The sequence below is a fragment of the Microplitis mediator genome, chromosome 7 (genome assembly GCF_029852145.1).
Source record: "Microplitis mediator isolate UGA2020A chromosome 7, iyMicMedi2.1, whole genome shotgun sequence".
NCBI classification, from domain to species: Eukaryota; Metazoa; Arthropoda; class Insecta; order Hymenoptera; family Braconidae; genus Microplitis; species Microplitis mediator.
The window spans coordinates 24,825,738-24,847,890 of NC_079975.1; the positions used below are offsets into that span (position 1 = coordinate 24,825,738).

General features: G+C 30.2%; 1 protein-coding gene across 2 annotated transcripts in view; it reads left to right on the plus strand.

Moving 5' to 3' along the window:
• Positions 1 to 22,153, plus strand: part of LOC130671121 (acetylcholine receptor subunit alpha-like) — a 230,535-nt gene that overhangs the window by 4,802 nt on the left and 203,580 nt on the right. The window contains exons 1-2 of one of the 2 annotated variants that reach the window (XM_057474837.1): positions 2,293 to 2,364; positions 10,215 to 10,491. In XM_057474837.1, the coding sequence (XP_057330820.1) occupies positions 10,288 to 10,491 (204 nt within the window). In that variant the 5' untranslated portion in view covers positions 2,293 to 2,364; positions 10,215 to 10,287. Of the gene's footprint in view, positions 1 to 2,292; positions 2,365 to 10,214; positions 10,492 to 22,153 lie in introns of those variants that run through there. The other variant, XM_057474836.1, reaches the window with a different exon arrangement.

Sequence of the window (22,153 nt, forward strand, 5' to 3'; positions counted from 1 at the left end):
ATCAGTGTGAAAATCTTGTGAGAATTTGAACAACATATTATGTACGTTTTACACATTCATTTTCGTTTGTCTCGTCACAACTAGCAATTATATTTTCACATTTCTTGCGAAGTACATATATTTCTTCAAAGATATCATGTACTTAAAGAGCTATTCTCAGCTGTAACAATTTATTTCCTAATATATATGAATATATTAGTAGTCATATAATTTAGGGGTTGAAAATTTTAAAATACAGAACTAGAATTATTATATTCATACTCGGCGATTCAAAAAAAAATTTTTATTTTTATTTGAGCTTATCCTCTAAAACGTTAGTGGTTGCCAAAAAAAAAAATCTTTCCAAAAGATGGACTCTAGCTCGACTCTAAGAGGTCGCAATTTTAATTTCAATTTCACATCTGATTAACATAAAACTATTTTTTTCGTTAAAAGTTCAATTACTTGTAAGCTACTTGATATTTTTTGAATTTATGCATAAACACGGTATGAAATATTGTGCGGATATCACTATGTCTATATGGGCTCGAACGCCAAACTGTATGGTATCGAAGATTTTTATAGGTTATGAAATTGTATACATAGATGATTCAACCATTGCGGGAATAGTAACATTAGCAATAGTTGGCGCGGACGCCGCAATGTCAGTATGGCCGTCAGGCCCATGCTGCATTGCCGTATCCACATTATTTCTGGCCGATAAACCTAGTTTAACGACATCTATATAGTTTTGGTGGTAATACGATAGTATACATTGATTGACAAGCCAGAAATTATGGCGGGAAAAACTAGTAGCATTGTGCCCTCGGCATTGTAGTATGGGTTCAGGGCCATGCTGTTTCGCCGTGTCTGCTATGCATACGTGTGAGCAATACAATAGCTTCAGTACTATACAGTATAGTAAATAACGCCACACTTCTGGGACTCGTTACAATACTGTCTTGGAATATTTCACATACGATTTCAGTATCTGTCTTGAGACCATACCAGCATGGTGTTGAACGCCATGCATTTCTTACTGTGCACATCTTTAAAGCTGATACCTCAAGCTTTCCAAAACCCTATGATAAGTCATAATTATTACAATTACAACGCCAATTGAAGCTATCTGAAAAGCATTGATTTTGTATTTCAAAATAAAATTATGAATTTTCCTCTTTTTTTTGCTAGCTTTAATTAATGGTAATTTTGACTCGTCACAGGGTTTTGAAAAGCTTGAGGAATCAGCTTGAAAAATCTATGCATAAATTTTAAAAATATTGAGTAGCTTACGAGTAATTAAACTTGTAATGAAAAAAAAAATTTTTACATGTTAATCAGGCGTGAAATTAAAATTAAAATTGCGACCTCTCAACGTTGAGCTAGAGCTTATCTTTTGAGAAATTTTTTTTCTCAGCAACCACTAACTCTTCAGAAGGTAAGAGCAAAAAACAATGAAAAATTTTTTGAATCACCCTAAGTCACACCAATATGTAAACATGAAAATGAAACGTTCATTAACGTAATCATTATAAGAAAACTTTTGATTATTAAAATTTATTATCAAACAAATATTGATTAAATTTACTAGTCTATAATATAATTATTTTCATTGCTTTTTTACTGATTCTATTCATCGTTTGATGTTTCAAAATAAAGACAAAAATTTTAATTATCATATGAGATTCCATTTTGTCCTACATTTTATCGTATCTTAAATATTGCTTGCATAAAATTCATATTTGTTAAGAAAATTTTTTAAATATATAAATATATAGTAGATAAAAAACAAATTTCATATAAAATTTATTAAAGTTTATTTTAAAATTCCAAGTTTTATAAAAGATAAAAAAGAAATTCAGTAGCAATAAACTTTTAAGTCGGTATGGTTAGTTTTTTAAGTACTTAACTACAGCAACGGGCGTAGTCAACATCTTTCTGCCGCACCTTAGCGGCTTCTGTTTCACGTTTCGTCGTTTTACAAGATATTGTAATTTTCAAAGGTATGCGCGCGCAATTCAGTAAAAAGGACTCGACAGGAAATATTTCTCTCCTACAGCTTTTCTCTCTAGTTTTCTAATCCTCTAGTCCCTATGATCCAGCTCCAGCCTTTCTTCCAGCTCTTCTCGTTTCTCTACTCATTCTATCTACATTTATACAATATAGCTGCTGCTACTAAGCAACCCCGCAACCCCTCTTCTATGTAGAGTATGTCGATGAGGGTGTAGGTGTTCGCACGGTGGCGCCTTCTCGCGAGTAAAGTTCATGAGGAATCCGCTTGGCGGTCACAACCCACCAGCCAGTCTCAGTCGTGAGTGAAGTGCGTGTGAAACCAGCGGTTACGTGAGTTGCTTTGAGAACGGCGTGGATTGGACAGTGCGTGAGGTTAGGTCAATGTTTTAAAAACTTACCCCCTCCAAAAATGAATAATTGCCTTAATTAAGTTTAATTTGATAGGAAATTTTTTTTATATATTTTGAGAATTCTTTTTTCTTGCATAAAATTTTTTGAACTCTATTATAAGTTTTGTTTTTTTAAAATATCACAATATTTTTTTTTTTTTTTTTTTTTTTTTTTTTTTTTTTTAAGGTATGTATTTAATTGTTCATTGATATTTAGTGAATATCACAGTAAATTTTTTAACACAACAACAAACTTTATGAAAGCTAACATTAGTGTTTACATTTAAGTGATAAAAATCAATAATATCTCAGACACAAACCTTATGATTGTTTTCAAATATCGGATATATATGAGTTGTAAAATATATGTTACACAAGCTCTTGTTCATCTCGTCATCTCAATCTATTAAAACGGGCAATCGATAAATATTAAAACTTTTGCCAGCATAAATTAAAGCATACACTTTTGAGACCATTTACTTTTATATATCAGAGCCACGCGAGTAACACAGCCCAGGTTGAAATACGACGCGCGAAGCCTGTCCACCCCGACGACTTACGGCAAATCGGATCTCCTGGGTTCGGGTTAATCTCAATCACTGAGACAAGCGGAGCACCATTTACTTAATCCTTTGTGCTAACGAACGTATAATTTATCAAAGTAATAAAAACGGTCAAATTTTATGTATTAAAATGATATTTTTAATTTTATTTAAATGGATTTTCTTTGCGCGAGAATATTTTGCATTATGAATTAAAAACAAATAATTTCTTGGTGCAAGAAGTCTTTTGTTATCAATTTACAATGAAAAAAATTTATTGGGGCAAGTAAACATTTTTTGCGCCAAGAAATCTTTTTCTTGTGTATTAATGTCAATTATTTTTTAAATTTCTAAAGTAGAATTAAATGTTAACTTCTTACATAATTTTCCAAAATCATGGTCCTTTTTTTTTTTTTATTTTTTCTTATCATTTGTAACTAAAAGAAATATCGCTTAAAAGTTTACCAGCCAAAAAAATCTGGTGGAAAGGAAAAACAACATCAAACTTAAAGTTCTACGCTAAGTTTTTTTTTGTGTGGTGCATTTTTAATAAAACGTGGGGTTTCTGTATAGTATGATTAGTTTATTTAATTAAATTTGAAATTGCTTTGTATGATATTTTTAAGTACGTGAAAAAATTTTATGATCAATAGCTTCGTGACAATCGTAGATGGCCTGACAACAGAATTTATTAAACTATTGAAGAAAAAAAAATTCTGTTTATTAGTAATGCAAGAAAATTTATTTTTAAGTTTAGTGAATCGTTCTAAATAAGCTTTAAAAAAATTTATAGTATTGGAAGATATATAGTCATCTCAAAATAATACGTTATATAACTAAAATTATTATTTTCCTTTTACATTAAATTTTAAATTCGTATGTTTTACACAACATTCTGCGAAATTTTAAGTTCTGTCTAATAAAATATCACCCTCAACATCTCTATATTTTGTTCTGGAACCACTAGATTACTTTGTATGAGTTACGAATATAGGTCATTTTAGTTAGAAATCACTTAATGCTATTTCATTTTTTCTCGCAGTTATAATGAAAAAATAACACTCAGTATGAAACTCCATTCACTATCTGTCACAGTTATTATTATTATTATTTTTCTTTTCGTGAAATTCAAGTCAATCCTATCTTTTAAATTTATCAGTAGACATTATACATTTTATCTAAGAAGAAATTTTTTTTTTCTGACTAAATTATTCAGAATTATATTCTTAAAATTAAAGTAAAAGAAAACAATGCAGCTTACATGTTTTTACATATTTTTATAATTTTCTTAGTTTTCTTGTTTTACTTTTATATAAATATTATATATATGTATATTTATATGTAAGGTAAATACTATAAAGTTCTTGATAAAACATTCATTTCTTAACTGTTCAAACATTTCTATTTATATAAGTACTTGGTTATATAGATAGAAGTCTTGCATTCGTTGAAAAAGTTCTCGATGGAGTATTCATCAATTTTAAAGCCAAAAGTGAACTTTAGGCGAAACGATCTTGTGGTTATCTTTAAATCGTTTACGATGCTGACCGTGCGCTTTATATCTATCGAAAATCACGCCTAAAACTCTTACATGAAAATATTCTCAACTTTCTTATTGCCCAGTTGGCATTCCACTTAAATTCCACAACTTATTAAAATGCTGAGTTGGCAAATATTACTACTTTACTCTAAAATACGTTTATGTATATATAGGAGTCGGGGGACGAAGTAGGGCGGGCAAAACGAGGTCCCCTACAATATTATAAAAATTTGTTTTTTAATGCTTTTCAAACATTCTAAAATCACTTTTGTCAATATAAGTGAACGTTAAGTTAAATTTCGTTATAATTATTCAAAAATCGAGTGTCTGTCTTAAAATATCAATGACTTATGTTTTATGATGAAAACTATTGAAATTTTTTTTTCTTCCTTTGAATCCAATAATTATGTGAAATGTTAGTTTTATAGATGTAAATTACTTACAAAAAAATTTAACTTGATCAAATTTATTTAATATCCAGCAATTTTTTTTAACTTCCCGCTAAAAAAATCGATGATTTTCAAAAAATTCGGGAAGCTATTGTTTTTACCCCGATTTTCGAAAATCGAAATTTCAACAGACTTCGACATTTTGAGGTTCTAGGAAGCTTTTCTAACTATTTTCAGATGTGTGTGTGTGTGTGTGTGCGTGTGTGTGTGTGTGTGTGTGTTGTGTGTGTGTGTGTGTGTGTGTGTGTGTGTGTGTGTGTGTGTGTGTGTGTGTGTGTGTGTGTGTGTGTGTGTGTGTGTGTGTGTGTGTGTGTGTGTGTGTGTGTGTGTGTAAACTCTTTGTAACTTTTTAACTAATGAACTGATTTAAATGGTTAAGGCGGCAATCGGAAGAGCTCTTTAGCCATCAACTTTCCTGAAAATTTCTGATCATTTGATCAAGAAGACTCGAAATTATTGGTGAATTACGACAAATAAAATTGTTTTTTTTTTTTAGTTTTTTATTGATTTCTCAGAAACGACTTAAACGATCGACTCCAAAATCTAATCAGCTCTAGAACTTAATTAAACGCGTCGATTGCCACCTTAGTTATCTCAATCGGTTAATTTGTTCGAGAGATATCGTGGGAGAAAGAAATGCTAAAAAATGGTTTTTTTCGAAAACAATGGCATACAAAAGTATATTCGAGCTCTTTGAGCTTGAATTCACAAAAATTTTTTCGACCTCCTTGAGCTCGAAAACAGCGGAAAGTTTTAGGGCTGGCCCGCAGAGTCAACCGTTAGACATATTTTTTTCATATTTTTTACGGGTGCCCCGTATTGCCCTAAAACATGGTACCCATTTTGCAATAAAAAAACTTATTATTATCTCAAGTACCCCGTTTTGCCCCCCCCCCCCCTCAAAGCGTATTGCAAAATCTTTATGTTATAAATTACAAGTTTTCAAAAGTTTTTCTAATTTGATAATAATTCAATATAATTATCATGATTTTAATTTATAAAAATAACAAAATAACATTTGAAATTTTCAGTGTTTAGAATTTTTTTTTTGTCCAAATGAATCAATTAATTTACGAGTAAGAACGATGACAATATAATTATAAAATTCAAAAATACGAAAAAGTTACTTTTTGAAACGAAATTGTTATCGAAGCTTATTTTTTTACAAGCAATTATTATTTCTTGCGATGAATTCAAGAATTTCCAACAATAGAAAGAAAATTTCTCTCCTAATATCTATATATTTTTCAATACTTTTTTTGCTTTTATGTATAGATACATACGGTCGAAAGCTTCATCTTTGCTCGTTACTATTCTTTTTTTATTTTTCTTTATATAAGGGCTCATATAGCACTCCAAAAGCATCTCATACAAAGCCAAGGGCATATAAAACGCTTGAATAGAAAGGTCATTTATTCGTACTCACATCCCAGAATACAAACAATAGCGTAACTCCTTTAGAAAAAAATTTATTATAATCCTTGTGATTTAAACTTAAAAATCTTTCATTTTTCACTTTTTTGTTTTTAATTAATCCTCTAGCTATTTTTTTTTTTTTTTATTATCGACTATATGCTATGCTAAGAATTCTTTTATCGTAAAATGTACTTTTTTTTTAACGTCACACACTCGACAGTTGGCACTCGACTTACTTTATTGGAGAATTTTTAGACTTGTCTTCAGATTTACATTCACACTACAATAGTTTCTTCTTTTCATACGACTTTTCTCACAAACAACTAAGTATGAGTATAGAAGATCAAATGCTATTTGTAGATTCGAAGACAGTTTAAAAGTGTATTTGAGCTCACGATATTTTATTCGATTTCTGTAGATCATATTATACAATTTCTTTTTATTTTTGCGTCTCTATTTCTGCAAGTATATATAGTATTCAAGTATCTCGGTCGATTTGCTTCAATATCTTCTTCCATTTGAAGTTTAAAAAAAAATACTTTCATGTATGAAGAAAAATATTTTAGACTGTCTAACATTTTTCTTTTATTATACGGTGCTAAAAAAAAATTTTATTTATTTACTTTTTTTTCTCTGATAAATAATAGACTAGTTTTTTTTTTAAATATAGTAAATAAAGCTTTGAAGTAGTCGTTATAAGAAAAATAGTCATGGCGTGTATAGACACCATATTTATACGTATGAATGTTCTGGTGCTTCAACATTGAAGTGGGTGGAAAAAATTAATATCGACTCAAGATAGTGATAAAGTTTTACATATTTTTAAATAATAAAATTCAAAAGCTGCCTAAATTTTTAAAATTCTCATGAATTTCCCTGTCGGAAAATTATTGTTGAATTTGTAAAAAAATCTTCTATATCAGTTGAGCATTTGACTTTTAAAATTTTTGTTGACAACTTTTTGAACAAACAAAAGATAACAGGAGAAATAAAATTTTCACATGGTAACGAGGCACTTCGAATGGAAAATTTTAACAATAACAGTATAAATAAGAATTTCAGAATTTTACTAAAAGTTAAGTCTAAAGTAGATCATAAACTGGCAAACTTATTGCTGGGACTAATATTTAATAAAATTATTATTTTAAAACTGTAGCTCTTACAGTATTTTGTCAAATGTTTCCTGTTTTCAATTCCAAGCGCCGCATTACTACTGTCTAACCTCGTTGTAAGACTAAATCAGAATGGTAGAGGAATACATTTTTAGAACTCCCCCCCCCCCCCTATGCTTGACATCATTTTGCGCCCGAACTTCACTATAAGACCATCGATGATTTGTTTTTACATTTTGATTTCTTATTTTTAATTGAATATTTTTTTTAAATATCCCGCCTTTTTGTCTTAGATGTCGCTCTTTTTTTCAAACCTATACTATTACGTTAGTGCTGCTGCCAGTAGTTAATGGATAGAAAAAATGAAAAAAATAAAAACAACAGTAAGAATATAAATGGCAGATAAATTTTTCGTGAATAATCCGTTTTACGTTTTCCATTGATTGCAATTGAACTGAAAGGATTTAGACAGTGATTTTCATAAGGGTTTTTGTGATAAAAAATACAAAGATAATAAATAAAAAGTTAGGCCGATTAATTGTGTCTATCGATGTACCTGAAGTTCAGAACGTTTTTCACGCAACGAAAATGAAAATAATTCATGAAATTTGTATCTAAAAGCGAATTTAGGGGTAGTTGGGGGTGGCCTGTCATTTTCGGATGACGTTCTAAACATTTCCGAAATCTAGGTCCATTAGATTTTTTACTTTTCATTTTCAGGTACATGTCTATCGAGAGTTATCGTGTTTACGAAGTTTTACACGTAACAATTAACAGCACTGGTTTTTTCAGTTGAAGTAGTTTATTTTAAACTACTAAAATAGCGAATTGACTTATATCAATATTAGGTTCAAACTGTTCCTTTATAAATTCTTTATATGTTAGTATACAATTTGACTCATATTGGTGTAACGAAAAGAGTGTAGAAACATTTTTGTGTGAATAAAATAGCTGGAAAAAAACCGTTCATAAAGCACCCCTAGCGCTTCGCGCTTGAGGTGTGCAATAAGGCGATTGGTGGGGAAAGCGCTTCGGACAGTTTCTAACTAATCGAGGCTAAAAATCTCATAAAGAAGTTGGGCTGTATATAAAACTATGTACCTGAAGGTCGGGACGTTTTTCGCGTAACGAAAATGAAAAAAATTTATGTAATTTGACTGCTTAAAGGTGACTTGAGGGATAATAGGAAATTTTCGGCTGACATACTCGTACCTATGCGAAACTTTTTGGAAATCTAGATCCAGTAGATATTCTACTTTTCATTTCGTTTTTTTATTTTCGTTCCGTAAAAAACGTTCCGATCTTCAAGTACACTTAAAACTGTAATATGTCTTGTTTTCTATTTTATGTGTAGGATGAAAATCAAGAAAATTTTTAAAACGCATCGTTGAAATTCGTTATTAATTTTAAAACGATTCGTTTTTCTGATCGAGTATATTTTTTGCGGAAACCCGTTTTCAGTTGATGGCATTTTTTTTTTTTTTTTTGTGAACATATGTGAGAATCAAATGCAATACATGAATCTTTCCACCGTAAATATAGACATATTACCCGCGTGTGCGAGAATTCAGCAAGTAGGGTACCTTGAAAAATTTGAATAATTGGATTTATTTCGTTAGCATTTTTTCACGGTGTGTATAGATATCAAGGATGAAATCTTATAAACTTTGAACCTCTATCTAAATTGGCTTTCGAGAAAATATAAAAGCTTAAAGAAAAAATAATTTACAGATTTACAATTTCGAATAGAAATCTTGATTTCGGTTTCGTGTACATCAAATAGTTTTTAGATAATGCGGTTTGAAGAAATACATTTTTTTTAGGATTCAAAATTAAATTTAGGAAGATATACATAAAAAAATCAGTAACGCAAAAATCGTCAGATTAGGAGGCTTTTTGTCAGAATATTGATCATCTCTAAAATAACCAATTTTTTTTTCTTCTTCTTGATCAATAGTTTTGCATTAAGATTTATTTATACAATTATTAAATGCTTCCAATAAATTGTATATTTTTACGGCTTCTCCATTTTGTTCGACCTCCCCTACTGTACAATTTATACCCCCGAAATATAGAATCCATCTCTATGAAATATAACATTGATTAGGAATAAATTTTTTTATTTTCCGAGATTATGAGTAGGACCGCATTGAAACAGTTAGATAATTACTATAAGAGATAATTTTTTCGTTAATCATGAAGGTTTTTGACTTTTCTTTCAAAAAAGTAATAAAGAATTTTGAAAGTTTTAGAACTATAAAAATAGTTAAGTGTTTTTTTTTTTCTGAGTCGTTCTTTTTTAGAACGAATGTAAATGCATAGACAGAATACAATGAAATTTTTATCTCAAAACATGAATTGTGGAAAGACGTGCGAGAATTTTGAAATTTTTCGAATTTTCGATATTTTTAAGCAATCTTTGGAAATTCATGCTTTAAGGTAAATTTTCAGGACATTATTTGTTTTACAGAGGAATTAAGACACCCTGTATGCAATGAAATTTGCCGTAGGAAGAAGGTGAATTTGAAAAAAGAACAATTTTTTATGCTTCTAAAATTTTCAAAACTCTCGAGCGACCTCTTGAACTTACGCATTTGAACCGAAAATTGATAATTTTTTTTTTACCATACGCTTATATTTCATGAGTGAAAGTGTAGAAAAAAAAACAAAATTAAATCACCTCAAAGTTATATACATACAATTAATATAAATTTTCTACGCATACTCATTTTTGATACTTCCCAAAGAAAAGTAATAAATTTTTTCTTCAACAGAGACGATTTATCGGTGGTGCGTTTAAACAGGAATATCGAGGCGTCAGCATCGTGGGGGTAAACCGGGTCCATAATGCCCCCTATAATCGGGGAAACTCTTCGTGTCTGGTTACTGTCCGCGTTGGTGGTACATGGCGCGGTTGCCGGTAATCCCGACGCAAAACGTCTTTATGACGACCTTCTATCTAATTACAACAAATTGGTACGTCCTGTGGTTAACACTTCGGATGTCCTTCGCGTGTGCATCAAGCTGAAACTCTCGCAACTCATCGATGTGGTAAGTCGATAATTCATTTTACTACGCACGATATTTTTACCACAGAAAAACTAGTGTAAATTTGAATTTTATAATAGATAATTTATATGAAATTTTAAAGTCATTGTGTCACTAAATTTATCTTTCCGTTACTGGAGAAAATAATTAAGTATATTGATAAAGTTTTAATTTCCTTGCAATCACTTTAAGGATGTTCATCCATGAGACTCGATAGTAGATAAAAATTTTTATTTTTTAGTTTTGATAAGTTCAAGTCTATACTAATTTTTCCTAAAAATTTGGAAGCTCGTTGTGGATCATTTTGAAAAGTTATTAACGATTGAAAATTAAATTTTTAACATACAGTCTTATGGCAGATCAGATTTTTTTTTTGTTTTAAATTTTAAACTTATATTATTTAAGTAGATACCATAATAAATATTGTTTTAAAATATTCTTTGAAATATATAGCTTAGAGATTTGTTATAAAAAGTTAGTGTTATCGAATGTTTTAATTAATTATTAATTTTTTAAACTGAGATACTGAAAATAATTTAGGTGAACTTTCCACCATATTGAGAACTGGCAACAGCGCACTGCACCGAAAGCTACACATACACATATACACTCATTAAAAGTGTCAAAATATTACATAGGTTATAATCAGAGCTGTAAGAAACAAGTATACAATCTCCAAAAAATTATTTTAATAACGTTGAATGAAATATATAGTCAGCTTCGATAGTTCCGTTACTGAAAAGTTGATAATGAGTTAATTCATAATCCAAAAGAGTTCTTTAATTTGTCAACAAAATGACATTACTTAGACTCTACAGGGTATATGTGTGTTTGCCAGCTGAGAGAAGTGTTGTTGCCAAATTTATTTAGCTGTTAAAATTGAGTCAAATCAGTCATCAATTTAAATTTACTGATATCTGCAAATAAATACTTGAAAAATATTTTATATACATTAATACAATTGATAAATCATTGTAATATTTTTAATATATATTGACAATTTTTTCAAGTGCTACATTAATTTCATAAAAATTTAGTACTCATGTTATTTCATATAAGAAACTCCTAATACTACTAATTAAAGAGTATAGGTTGTTAAATAAATACACTTTACATTTAGTTATGTTTACGTATATTGTTACAGCATAAAGCTTGACAGATGGATTCACGAACTCCTCTCTCTTACGTGACAAAAGTTAAAGTGTTATACAAAAATTATAAGTGATAACTTGCCCTTAACGGATGTGTGGGAGGGATAGAAATTTAGCTAATTGGTCGTAATTAAAATGGTAGGGTTTAAGCACCACCTTTTTGAGGACTAAGAGTGAGGGCAGGTTACTCGAGAAATTTGTCTAAAACTAAATTTACAAAAATATGAGAAAATATATAAGTACACTACAAGGACACTAAAATTGAATTTCTAACTAGTCATAAATCTAAGGATTAACAAACCCTTCAGGCAACTCACATCTGTTTGTTGTAAAATTAGAGATTAAAATTTCACTCGAACTTATTTTTATGCGTTTATGACTACTATGTTAAACCAAAAAACAGATGTAATTTATGACACCAAAAAAAACTTAGCTCTCGAGAAACTAAAGATTTTAACTGAATATTATTTTCCAGGTATTTTCGATTTCTTGATAATTGAAATAAACACTACATATTTAAAGAATTGAACAACTCATTTGACTCTAGCGTAGCGAATGAACGTCCTTAAGTATCGAAATTTCGTTGAATATGAAGTTAACATGCTATGGAGACAAAAATGGATTAATTAAGAATTAAAAACATACTTTATATTATTATATGAGAAAAGGGGGCAAAGTAGGTCCATTAAAATTTTCAAAAAATAATAAGCGTATCGAAATTTCTTATATAATGAGGGCCAAAATAGAGCGCCAAAACTGTTCATTAAATATAATTTATTAAGATAGTTAAAGATAATAAAATTACGTTTTAAAGTTATATCGCAGCGGATTATTTCAATGACTTTTATCTTATTAAAATACAATTGTTTTATAGTTATTTGCAAATATCACACGTGTAAAGAATAAAAAATATCAAATCCGAATTTTTTGGAGGGCCCACTTTGCCCCTAATTTTCGATTTTTCAATTTTAATGGACGTAGCACAATGAAGTGAAAATAAGTATCAAGGGTCTAAAAAGAAGTAAACGCGTAAAAAAAATTAATGATATTATAATCATTTTCCTTAAGGGGCCTACTTTGCCCCCCTCTCCCCTAATAAATTCTTTAAATAATAAAAATAAAAAGGAATAATCCAAATAGAAACATAAAACTTAAACTATATGGCTTTTATCATAAAATTATTTTTATTACTCTGAGCTATCTCTTAAATATCCGGTCGTATTTTTGGAAAAATATTTAAAATGTTCATAGCACAATAGAACTACGCTCTAATGATTCTCAACCGAAAATAAAAAAATTCCTTTAAAGCTAAGCATACTTTGTAGTTGATGGCTGGGGATTTTCCATCGAAGCGATTACACTCCAGTGCACTGAGTAATTTAATGTTGACGATGGACTACTCTTGGTTATAAAATAGAAAAAAAATTTCGGTTGGTCGGTTTTACGAGAAAGTCTCTCGAGTTATCGTGTCTAGCGGACAGGCAATGGTTGTGAAGTGTACAGTAGCATTTCTCTTACTCTGGCAATTGCACCGTGCACCGCAGCGACGCGTGAAGGGTGTGTCGAGCACGGTGGTTAAAATTGGTGGGGGTGATGTCGCTGGTGGTGAGGTAGGCTAGGTGAGTAAGTGGGTGGGTGGGTGGGCTGGTGGGTGTCAGGCTTGAGCTTGGAGAGATGGTACTAGTAGTGTTGGTGTACCACTGACTCTCATTCTCTTTTCTCGCTTACTCTAATCCACGCACACTCTAGTTTTACATTTTTTTTTTCTCACTTACTCACTCACTCGTGTCTTTTTTACTTTACCTTTGCGATGGTATAGTACTTGACTAGCTGACGAGAGAACGAGTTGTAGTAATAATGCCGGAATTTTACCAGACGACCTCAGAGGCAAGTCGTGGCCCTCAAAATTTAAGCCGAAACGTACGGGTCAGTTACTCTACTATGTGTTGTAGTAAGCTGTGTTTTAATTTTTAAAATTGTAGGCACCATCATCACTATAATATCTATACAGTAAATGTGAAAATTTTTATTTTAACTTGAAATTGGTAATAAAAAAAAAAAAAAAAAAAAAAAAAAAAAAAATATAAAAAAGTTTTTTCAATAGAACTTTATTAATAATTAAAGTTTTTATAATTTTAATGAAAGGATATCTAGTAAAAGTTTTGAAAAAAGTTTAGTTCCATTTATAAAGAAAAATCATTTTAATTAATTAAACTTATTTTACATATTTTTAATTGTCGTACACATAGATAGATTGTTATAAATAAAGTTTTTATTTAAAACTACGTAATTTAACAACTGCGAGGATTTAATTACAGTTTATAATTTGTCGCATGTTTATCCTGAGCATACAGATTCACTAAAATAATTATATAAAGTGTAAAGCCAAATAATTGATGAAATCATGAAATTAAAATTTGTATTTCGCTGGTTATATACCAATGCTGCCCTGATTACATATCCGCATGAACTGAGAGAGCTACTCAACTCGGGAACCTATCAGAGATAATAACCAAGTATTTGGTTTAACTATGATAGGATCGCGATTTCGAGAGTTTTAATTAACTCTCTATTTTTTTGTTTTTAAACTTTATTAAAAAATTTATCATTGATTTTTATTAATTAATTCCAACTAAGTGAAAAGTTTTATGTTCAATTCATAAAAAATAATTAGTAGAGCTATGTGGGGCAAGTGGGGCATACTATTTTTTAATATATATTTAAATATTTTATTTATTCACGTTAATCTGTGATTTACATATTTCAATTTGCATGTAACTGAGAGAAGAAAATCGGAAAACCGCCCGACCCTGCGGGCCAGCCCTAAAACTTCCCGCTATTTTCGAGCTCTTGAGTGTATTCAAGTAATAAATTATAGCAAAAAGTACCGAAGTAAATCGATGTTTTTTTATTCCATATTAGCAATATTTTTGGAAATAATAAACCGATTTTGACGTTCAATAGAGCATTTGGGCATTTCTTTTACCTTTGATATGAAAAAAATTTTTTTTGAAAATTTGACTATTATTATGAGTTATTCGGAAAAAAGATGTAGGGGAGGAGGGGACAAAGCAGGCCCCTTAAAATTTTCTATACGCCAATAAATTCAGACGAATAATAAGCTTATCGAAATTTCTTATATAATGAGGGTTAAAATAGACAACCAAAACTGTTCATTAAATATAATTTATTAAGAACGTTAAAGATAATAAAATTACGTTTTAAAGTTATATCGCAGCAGACTATTAAAATGACTTTTATATTATTAAAATACAATGGTTCTATAGTAGGGTGGGTTGAAAAAAAACTTTTTTTTTGTTTTTCTTAGCATGGGGGTAGAATTTGTACCTTATAAAAAAAAAAAATTTTTTACTGAACATTTTGAGGTGGCCCAATCGTTTTTAAAATAAATAATTGATCAAACGGGGTAGTCCCAACGAAAAAAATTACATGGTGTTCTAGAATATGTAGGGTGTCCCCTTGAAAGCTAATTGAAAGTCAGGAGTTGAAAAAATTTTTTTCCTATTATTTTTGTAATTTAAGTAAAAAAATCAAAAATGAAAAGCATTTTCTTTTGAATCAAAATGAAAGTGAAAGAAAAAAAATCACATTCGACAATTATTAGATGTTTTCTACGATTTTGGACAAAAAAAAATTTTTTTCGTTGGAACTACCCCGTTTAATAAATTACTTATTCAAAAAAAGAGTGGGCCACCTCAAAATGTTGAGTAAAAAAATTTTTTTTTTCTTGAAAAAAATTTTTTTTTTATAAGGTACAAATTCTACCCCCACGCCAAGAAAAACAAAAAAATAGTTTTTTTTCAACCCAACCCTATTCTATAGTCATTTGCAAATATCACACGTGTAAAGAATAAAAAATATCAAATCCGACATTTTTCGGAGGGCCCAATTTGCTCCTAATTTTCGATTTTTCAATTTTAATGGACGCAGCATAATGATGTGAAAATAAGTATCAAGGGTCTAAAAGGAATTAAACGCGTAAAAAAAATTAATGATGTTAGAATCATTTTCCTTGAGGGGCCTTCTTTGCCCCCTCCCCCTCTTAAGTCAATTTTGAGTTGATCTTGACTTTTTCGTCTTAAAATTTAAGTCGAATAAGTCTAAACCAAGTCAATTTCGACTTTTTCGTCTTAAATTGTGACTTAGTAAGCCAGTTAAGTCTAAACCAAGGCGAAAATGTATTTCATACCTCCGTATAAAAAAGTTGAGTTTGTCTTGTAAAAAACGGCTCCTAATTTCGACTTGGTAAATCAAGTCTGAATCAAGTTTTATTTTTGACCCGGGTTAAGTCATTCATGCTTCTAGAAATTTATTACTTATTTTGAATATTTATAAAAACAAAAAAAAATTTACTGTTTTTACCCTCACTGTAGTATATTTCAAAAGACAATAGTATTATAATATTACTGAAGTAAATAATAAAATATAGGTTAACAAATTTTTTTATGATTTAAAAAATGTAAGATATCGTTATTTTCACATTGAAATATGTGTATTGAAGCGTTGTCATTTTAGTCTACATACTAGTAGTCTAGTCGTCGTTTTCGCTCATAGCTGTTGTAGCAGCAGCCTCACCGGTCGATGCGCCGTCGGTTATACGACCTCTCTTCGATCCAGTAGTTCAAGTAAACGTGTGCTCAGTCATGAGAAAAATAAGTCAAGTGATTTATCTTTAAACACAAAAAAAATATCATAATAATAAAAATAAATTTTTTAATAAATAAAAATAGTTTATTTTTATTTATCTTTATTATTTTCATTGTCGTAATTTTAACGTTTTCTTTTTTATGAATCTATTTGTAACTATTGTTAAATTTTATTTATTGTTATTTAAAAAAGATTCGAGTATTTGCATAAAGAATACCGCAAACATCTGCTTGATCGAATTTTGAGTAAATGGTAAAGGTTCACGAGTAACTCATCTATTGAATTCGATCTTCCTCTGCATATGCGTACACGCATAAACTGCGAAATAACAACGTACGATCGTAAACTTTACAGTAACAACAAATACATTCACACATATATAACCAATATATCGATTAATAAAGGAAAATTGTAAAACATGAGACAAATGTTTCTTTATTATTCTTTCTTTTTTTTTATCTAAACTGTTCGTGGATATTTTACGAAGACTTGTAAGTGTTATTTTACTACTGAAAAATTTTATGTATATAAATACAATTTATTACACAAAAAGTTGAGATATATGTGTGTGTATTGCGTTTGTATTTGGTGATTGGAATATATAAAGCTTTGGAATACAAAAGTTTTACTGCTGCGGAAAAAATCACACAAACATCTTTGAAATTTGAGATTGCGATTATTGATCACCAATACGAGTGCTGTTTAAATATTTCCGAATGTGTTCTAGAATTTGAGCGCTGGTTATTAACGAGTGATTTATGAATATTTGTTTGCTTTACAATCGACGTTCAATATACTTTAGAGTTTCATGAAATATTAAATTTTATTATTAGTTGGGACTTTATTATTTTTCGTCAAAATTAATGGTTAGATAATAAAAAATACAAGTTGGAAAAATCTACAAGTAGGGGAGAGGGGGGCAGAGTGGGCCCTTAAGGAAAATAATTATAATATCATTAATTTTTTTTTCGCGTTTACTTCTTTTTAGACCCTTGATATTTTCACTTCATTAAGCTGCGTCCATTAAAATTGAAAAATCGAAATCTAGGGGCAAAGTGGGCCCTCCAAAAATTTTCGGATTTGATATTTTTTATTCTTTACACGTGTGATATTTGCGAATAACTATAAAACAATTGTATTTTAATAATATAAAAGTCATTTTAATAGTCTGCTGTGATATAACTTTAAAACGTAATTTTATTATCTTCAACTTTCTTAATAAATTATATTTAACGAACAGTTTTGGTGGTCTATTTACACCCTCATTATATAAGAAATTTCGATAAGCTTATTATCCGTCCAAATTTATTGGGGTATAGAAAATTTGAAGGGGCCTACTTTTCCCCCTCCTCCCCTATAAGTAATAAATAATTTTTTTGTAATACCTGCTATGAAAGATTGTCAAGCGCCACCTGGCGGTAGCAAAGAGACTGATTCTTACATTGCAGAATATAGTATAGTTTCGTCATTACTTTCGGCACGAATGCCGAACGTAAATTCATTCGATCCTATCCCTTCTACTCTTCACTCATATTCTTACTATACCTTTGTATAGATACTATACCTCGGGCGAATAGCCGCACTCGCCTACGGCTCGTAGTAATTCACCCTCGTGCTCATATGAATGCATAAGCTATTAGCTTATGCAGCAACTTGACGCTCGTCAAATAGTCCTCTCCTTACACACGCACTATACAATCTACTGTGATAGCTTCTGCTTAATTATAAATTGCATATGACAATTTACGCTTACGCTAATAGCTGATCACACCATTAGTCTTAAATTAACTTTTTTCTGACTCTAAAACTTGAAGTTCCAATGCAGGTAATCATAAAAAATACAGTGAGTGACACAGGATGAAACATGATTTCAGAATGCGGGTGATGTCAGCCCTTGCTTATGGCTCGGCAGATAACTTCACCCTGGTCTGAAATTGTTTTGTTTTATCCCTTGTCACACAATATACTATCCTTTTTTTTTTCTTTTAAATTTCTTATTTTCTTGGTGGGAAGTTGAAAACGTTAAAGTTGAAAATTAAAATCTTCACTGTAACAATGAATTTTAATTACTTAATTTTATTATAACATGGACCTTTGAGCTACGCATTATAAAATGTTGAAATTTTTTTTATCGTTAATGATAAGCTTGAATGAAGGATTTTTAATAATCGAAAAATAGTTTTGAACATTGTTTTGATTCAGATTTGAAATTTGATCGTTGGCATTTACTTTAAAAAAACTATAATCTTTTAAAAAATTTTGCTGACAGAAACAAGTATCATATAAATAAACTTCACTCACCCTTAAAGAATTATAATCATTATTATGCTTTTATTTAGCTTACAACAACAGGTCAGTTTATAGGTTTCTTCATGTATGGCTTCACCACAAAATAATCAATTGTTTTTCGCCATTACTGTTTAAAATAAAAATCACTTTGTATATTACTGAACTAATGCTATTATCAAATCATAATGTATTATTTGGAGTATATTACTGAGTATACATTATGGAAAGCATGCTCGTTTGGACGGTCGAGCCAACTGTATTAGCTAGCGTCACATTAAAGCCATCAGTTGTACGAATACGTGGAAAATGTTGCCCTTACATACACACGAGACACAGTTTACTCTACGAGTTGCAGTTATGCGTTTACTTCCTCACTCTCCTATCTATTCACTCACCCTTTATACTCACCCACTTTTCAACTGAAATATTCCTAAGCTAGTATAGTATAGGATAGAATGTACGTGCACGTCGTAGGCACGAGTACAAGTATATTTATGATCATGGTATGACGCTGGTGGTATACTGCCACCATTGTCAGAGCAATTCATCATAGGAAGTCGCTTTGTCCATGTCGACTGTTGTGGTAGTTCGAGTATTATCTCTTTCCCTCACGTTATTTCTATATATATATATATATATATATAATCTAGTTGTATATGTACTCAGAGGTTACTCGCCAAATCCAACTGCCATGAGAATCCTCCAACGAGGATGTTTCATGTCCTTGTTGCAGTAGTTGCCCGCTGACCACCCAAAGTTGTTGAGCAACCTTCCACTGATTGGATTTACTCAGGATTTATGACTTTTCTGTTGAAAATCAAATTTTAAAACATTTGAGCTTTTTATTCAGTTCTATTTTTTACTACCCTTATTGTTTTAATTTCATAGTCATACGATTTTTATGGATGAAATATCGTGACATGATTTATAATAAATTATATAAGATTTTTGGCTTATACAAGGCAATTACAAATATTTTTTGTTTAGTTTCGATTAACATGACATTTTTTCGATCACAAATGATGCATAAAGTTTTAAAATTTTCAAAAGCTAAGATTCATAGAAAGAAAATTCCACAAAAATTTACGATGTTAACATCGTAATCGTGAACTATATTTTCAGGCTTCGCCTCGGCCAAAAATTACATGTGATCTGAGACATTTCTTACTTTACTTCCCAAGGTGTGTAATATACTATTACTTCAAATTTAACGATGTTCACATCGTAATTTATACCAAAGATCTTAAGACTTTGTGTTATTTGTCTGAAGTATTATTTCTTTAATGAAATTTCCAATGCTACACGGTAAGAAATATTTTGCGGATATCACAATGCCAGTATGGGCGTGAATGCCATACTGTACAGTATCGAAGATTTTTATAGGTTATAAAATTGTATGCATAGATGATTCAACCATTGCGGGAATAGTAACATTGGCAATAGTTGTCGCGGACGCCGCAATGTCAGTATGGCCGTCAGGCCCGTACTGCGTTGCCGTATCCACAGTGCTTTTGGCCGATGAACCTACTCTAACGACATCTATATAGTTTTGGTGGTAATATGATAGTATACATTGATTGATACGCCAGAAATTATGGCGGGAAAAACTAGTAGCATTGTGCCCTCGGCATTGTAGTATGGGTCTCAAAGCCATGCTGTTTCGCCGTGCCTGTTATGCATACGTGTGAGCAATACAATAGCTCCAGTACTATACAGTATAGTAAATAACGCCATACTTCTGGGTCTCGTTACAATACTGTCTTAGAATATTTCACATATTATTTTAGTATCTGTCTTGAGACTATATCAGCATGGTGATAAACACCATACATTTGTTACCGTGTACGTCGTAGAAATTATGATTTTAAAGGTATAGTCCACTACTACAATAATCAATAGGAAAAATTACGATGTTAGCATAGTAAATTAAACTGGAATTTTTTTTCTGTGAACGCATATTCTTATACTTATACGTCTATATTGAGAAGTTAGATAATTTTTTTTTTAATAAAATACTTTTGCTTAAAATAAAACTTATGTGAATTGAAATTCTTTAACTTTGAAAACGAAGGGTTTAAAATTCTTGGGATCGAAGTTTTAGAACAAACGGTAGTAGACGGATGCCTCTACTTTTTTTTTTATAAGAAAGGTGGAGGGGAATCAAAGCTAGGATGTTCACAAGTTTAACTCTACTGTTTAAATATAAAATACTTCGAGATTCTTACTAGATAAATATAAAAAAGTAATTAACGGCGAAAATATTCGTAAATTTCAGTTCATAATGTATATTTATAAGTATATTAAAAAAAATTGTATGCTATCATGAAAAAAATGTTGAATTATTTATGTAATGATGTAAAATATTTCGTATTAAAATAAAAAATAAAGGTTGGTTTTATTTTTTATTTTTTTCGTTAATTATATAGACTTATACTTGTATCTGTTTCCATCGACGTTAAAATTAATTGCGTTCTCTCATGTGGAAGCTATTTCTCACTGACATGTTCGCCCAGCGTACCAACGGTGTTCTTTCTTTCTCTATTTATCTATTTCCCTTTATCGGTCTCTCTCACTCCTTCACTCTATACCAGCTAATATCATTTCCTGATATTATTATTGCTGCGTACGACTCCCGGTTTGTGGAAAATATATGGGTGCACCAAATGGAACACGCGCTGGAAGGAAAAGTTCACATTTTCGTTGGACTCGGCACATTTGCATGGATTGTTTTTAATCGTTTAAATAAATCAACTTCTCCATTCTGCTAATGCGTTTTAATTTTTTTTGTTCCCAATTTTCAAAAATTTGTCAATTCAGATTATTGATTGAATTATTTTATTAATTATCAAGTAGTATTTTTTTACGGGATTACTATCTAATTATTTTTTTATAAGGTTCGAAAAATTGAATATCCTTGCAAATTGTACTCTGATGATTCAATTCACTTATATTTAATGAATGATTTATTTATGAAAATGATGACATGAATATTTATACACAATCAATGATACGTTTATTTGACGCAATTAGAATAAAATACAAATAATTATTATTATCCATTGTTATTCCGAATAATTAATTATTTTCGTTACATCAATCGTTAAATGTTAGGGATGTGCAAATATTCGAATTTACGAATTATTCGTCTCGAATCGAATCGAATTATTCTAAAAGTTCGAATTATTTGAATAATCTGAATTCAAACCAAATAATAAACTAATTATTAAATTAAAGAAGAATTCGTATTCGTCGTAATTATCAACATTTTTGACTTCCCGCTAAGAAAATTGTAAATTTGCAAAAATTCGGGAAGTTATTGGCTTCGGTCCGATTTTCGAAAATCAAATTTCTAAGAGATCTTGCAGACTGTCTGACATGGAAAATTAAAAAAAAATTTGCCGTGTAGCATGTTTTATTTAGTTGATGTAGAATTTTCGAATCAAAATACGAAATTTACCTTTTCATTCCAGATACGAACGGATGACACTTTTCTTACAATAAAATTTTTATTATTTTAGTAATGAGTTCTATGAAAAAAATATTCAAATTGAGTCAAA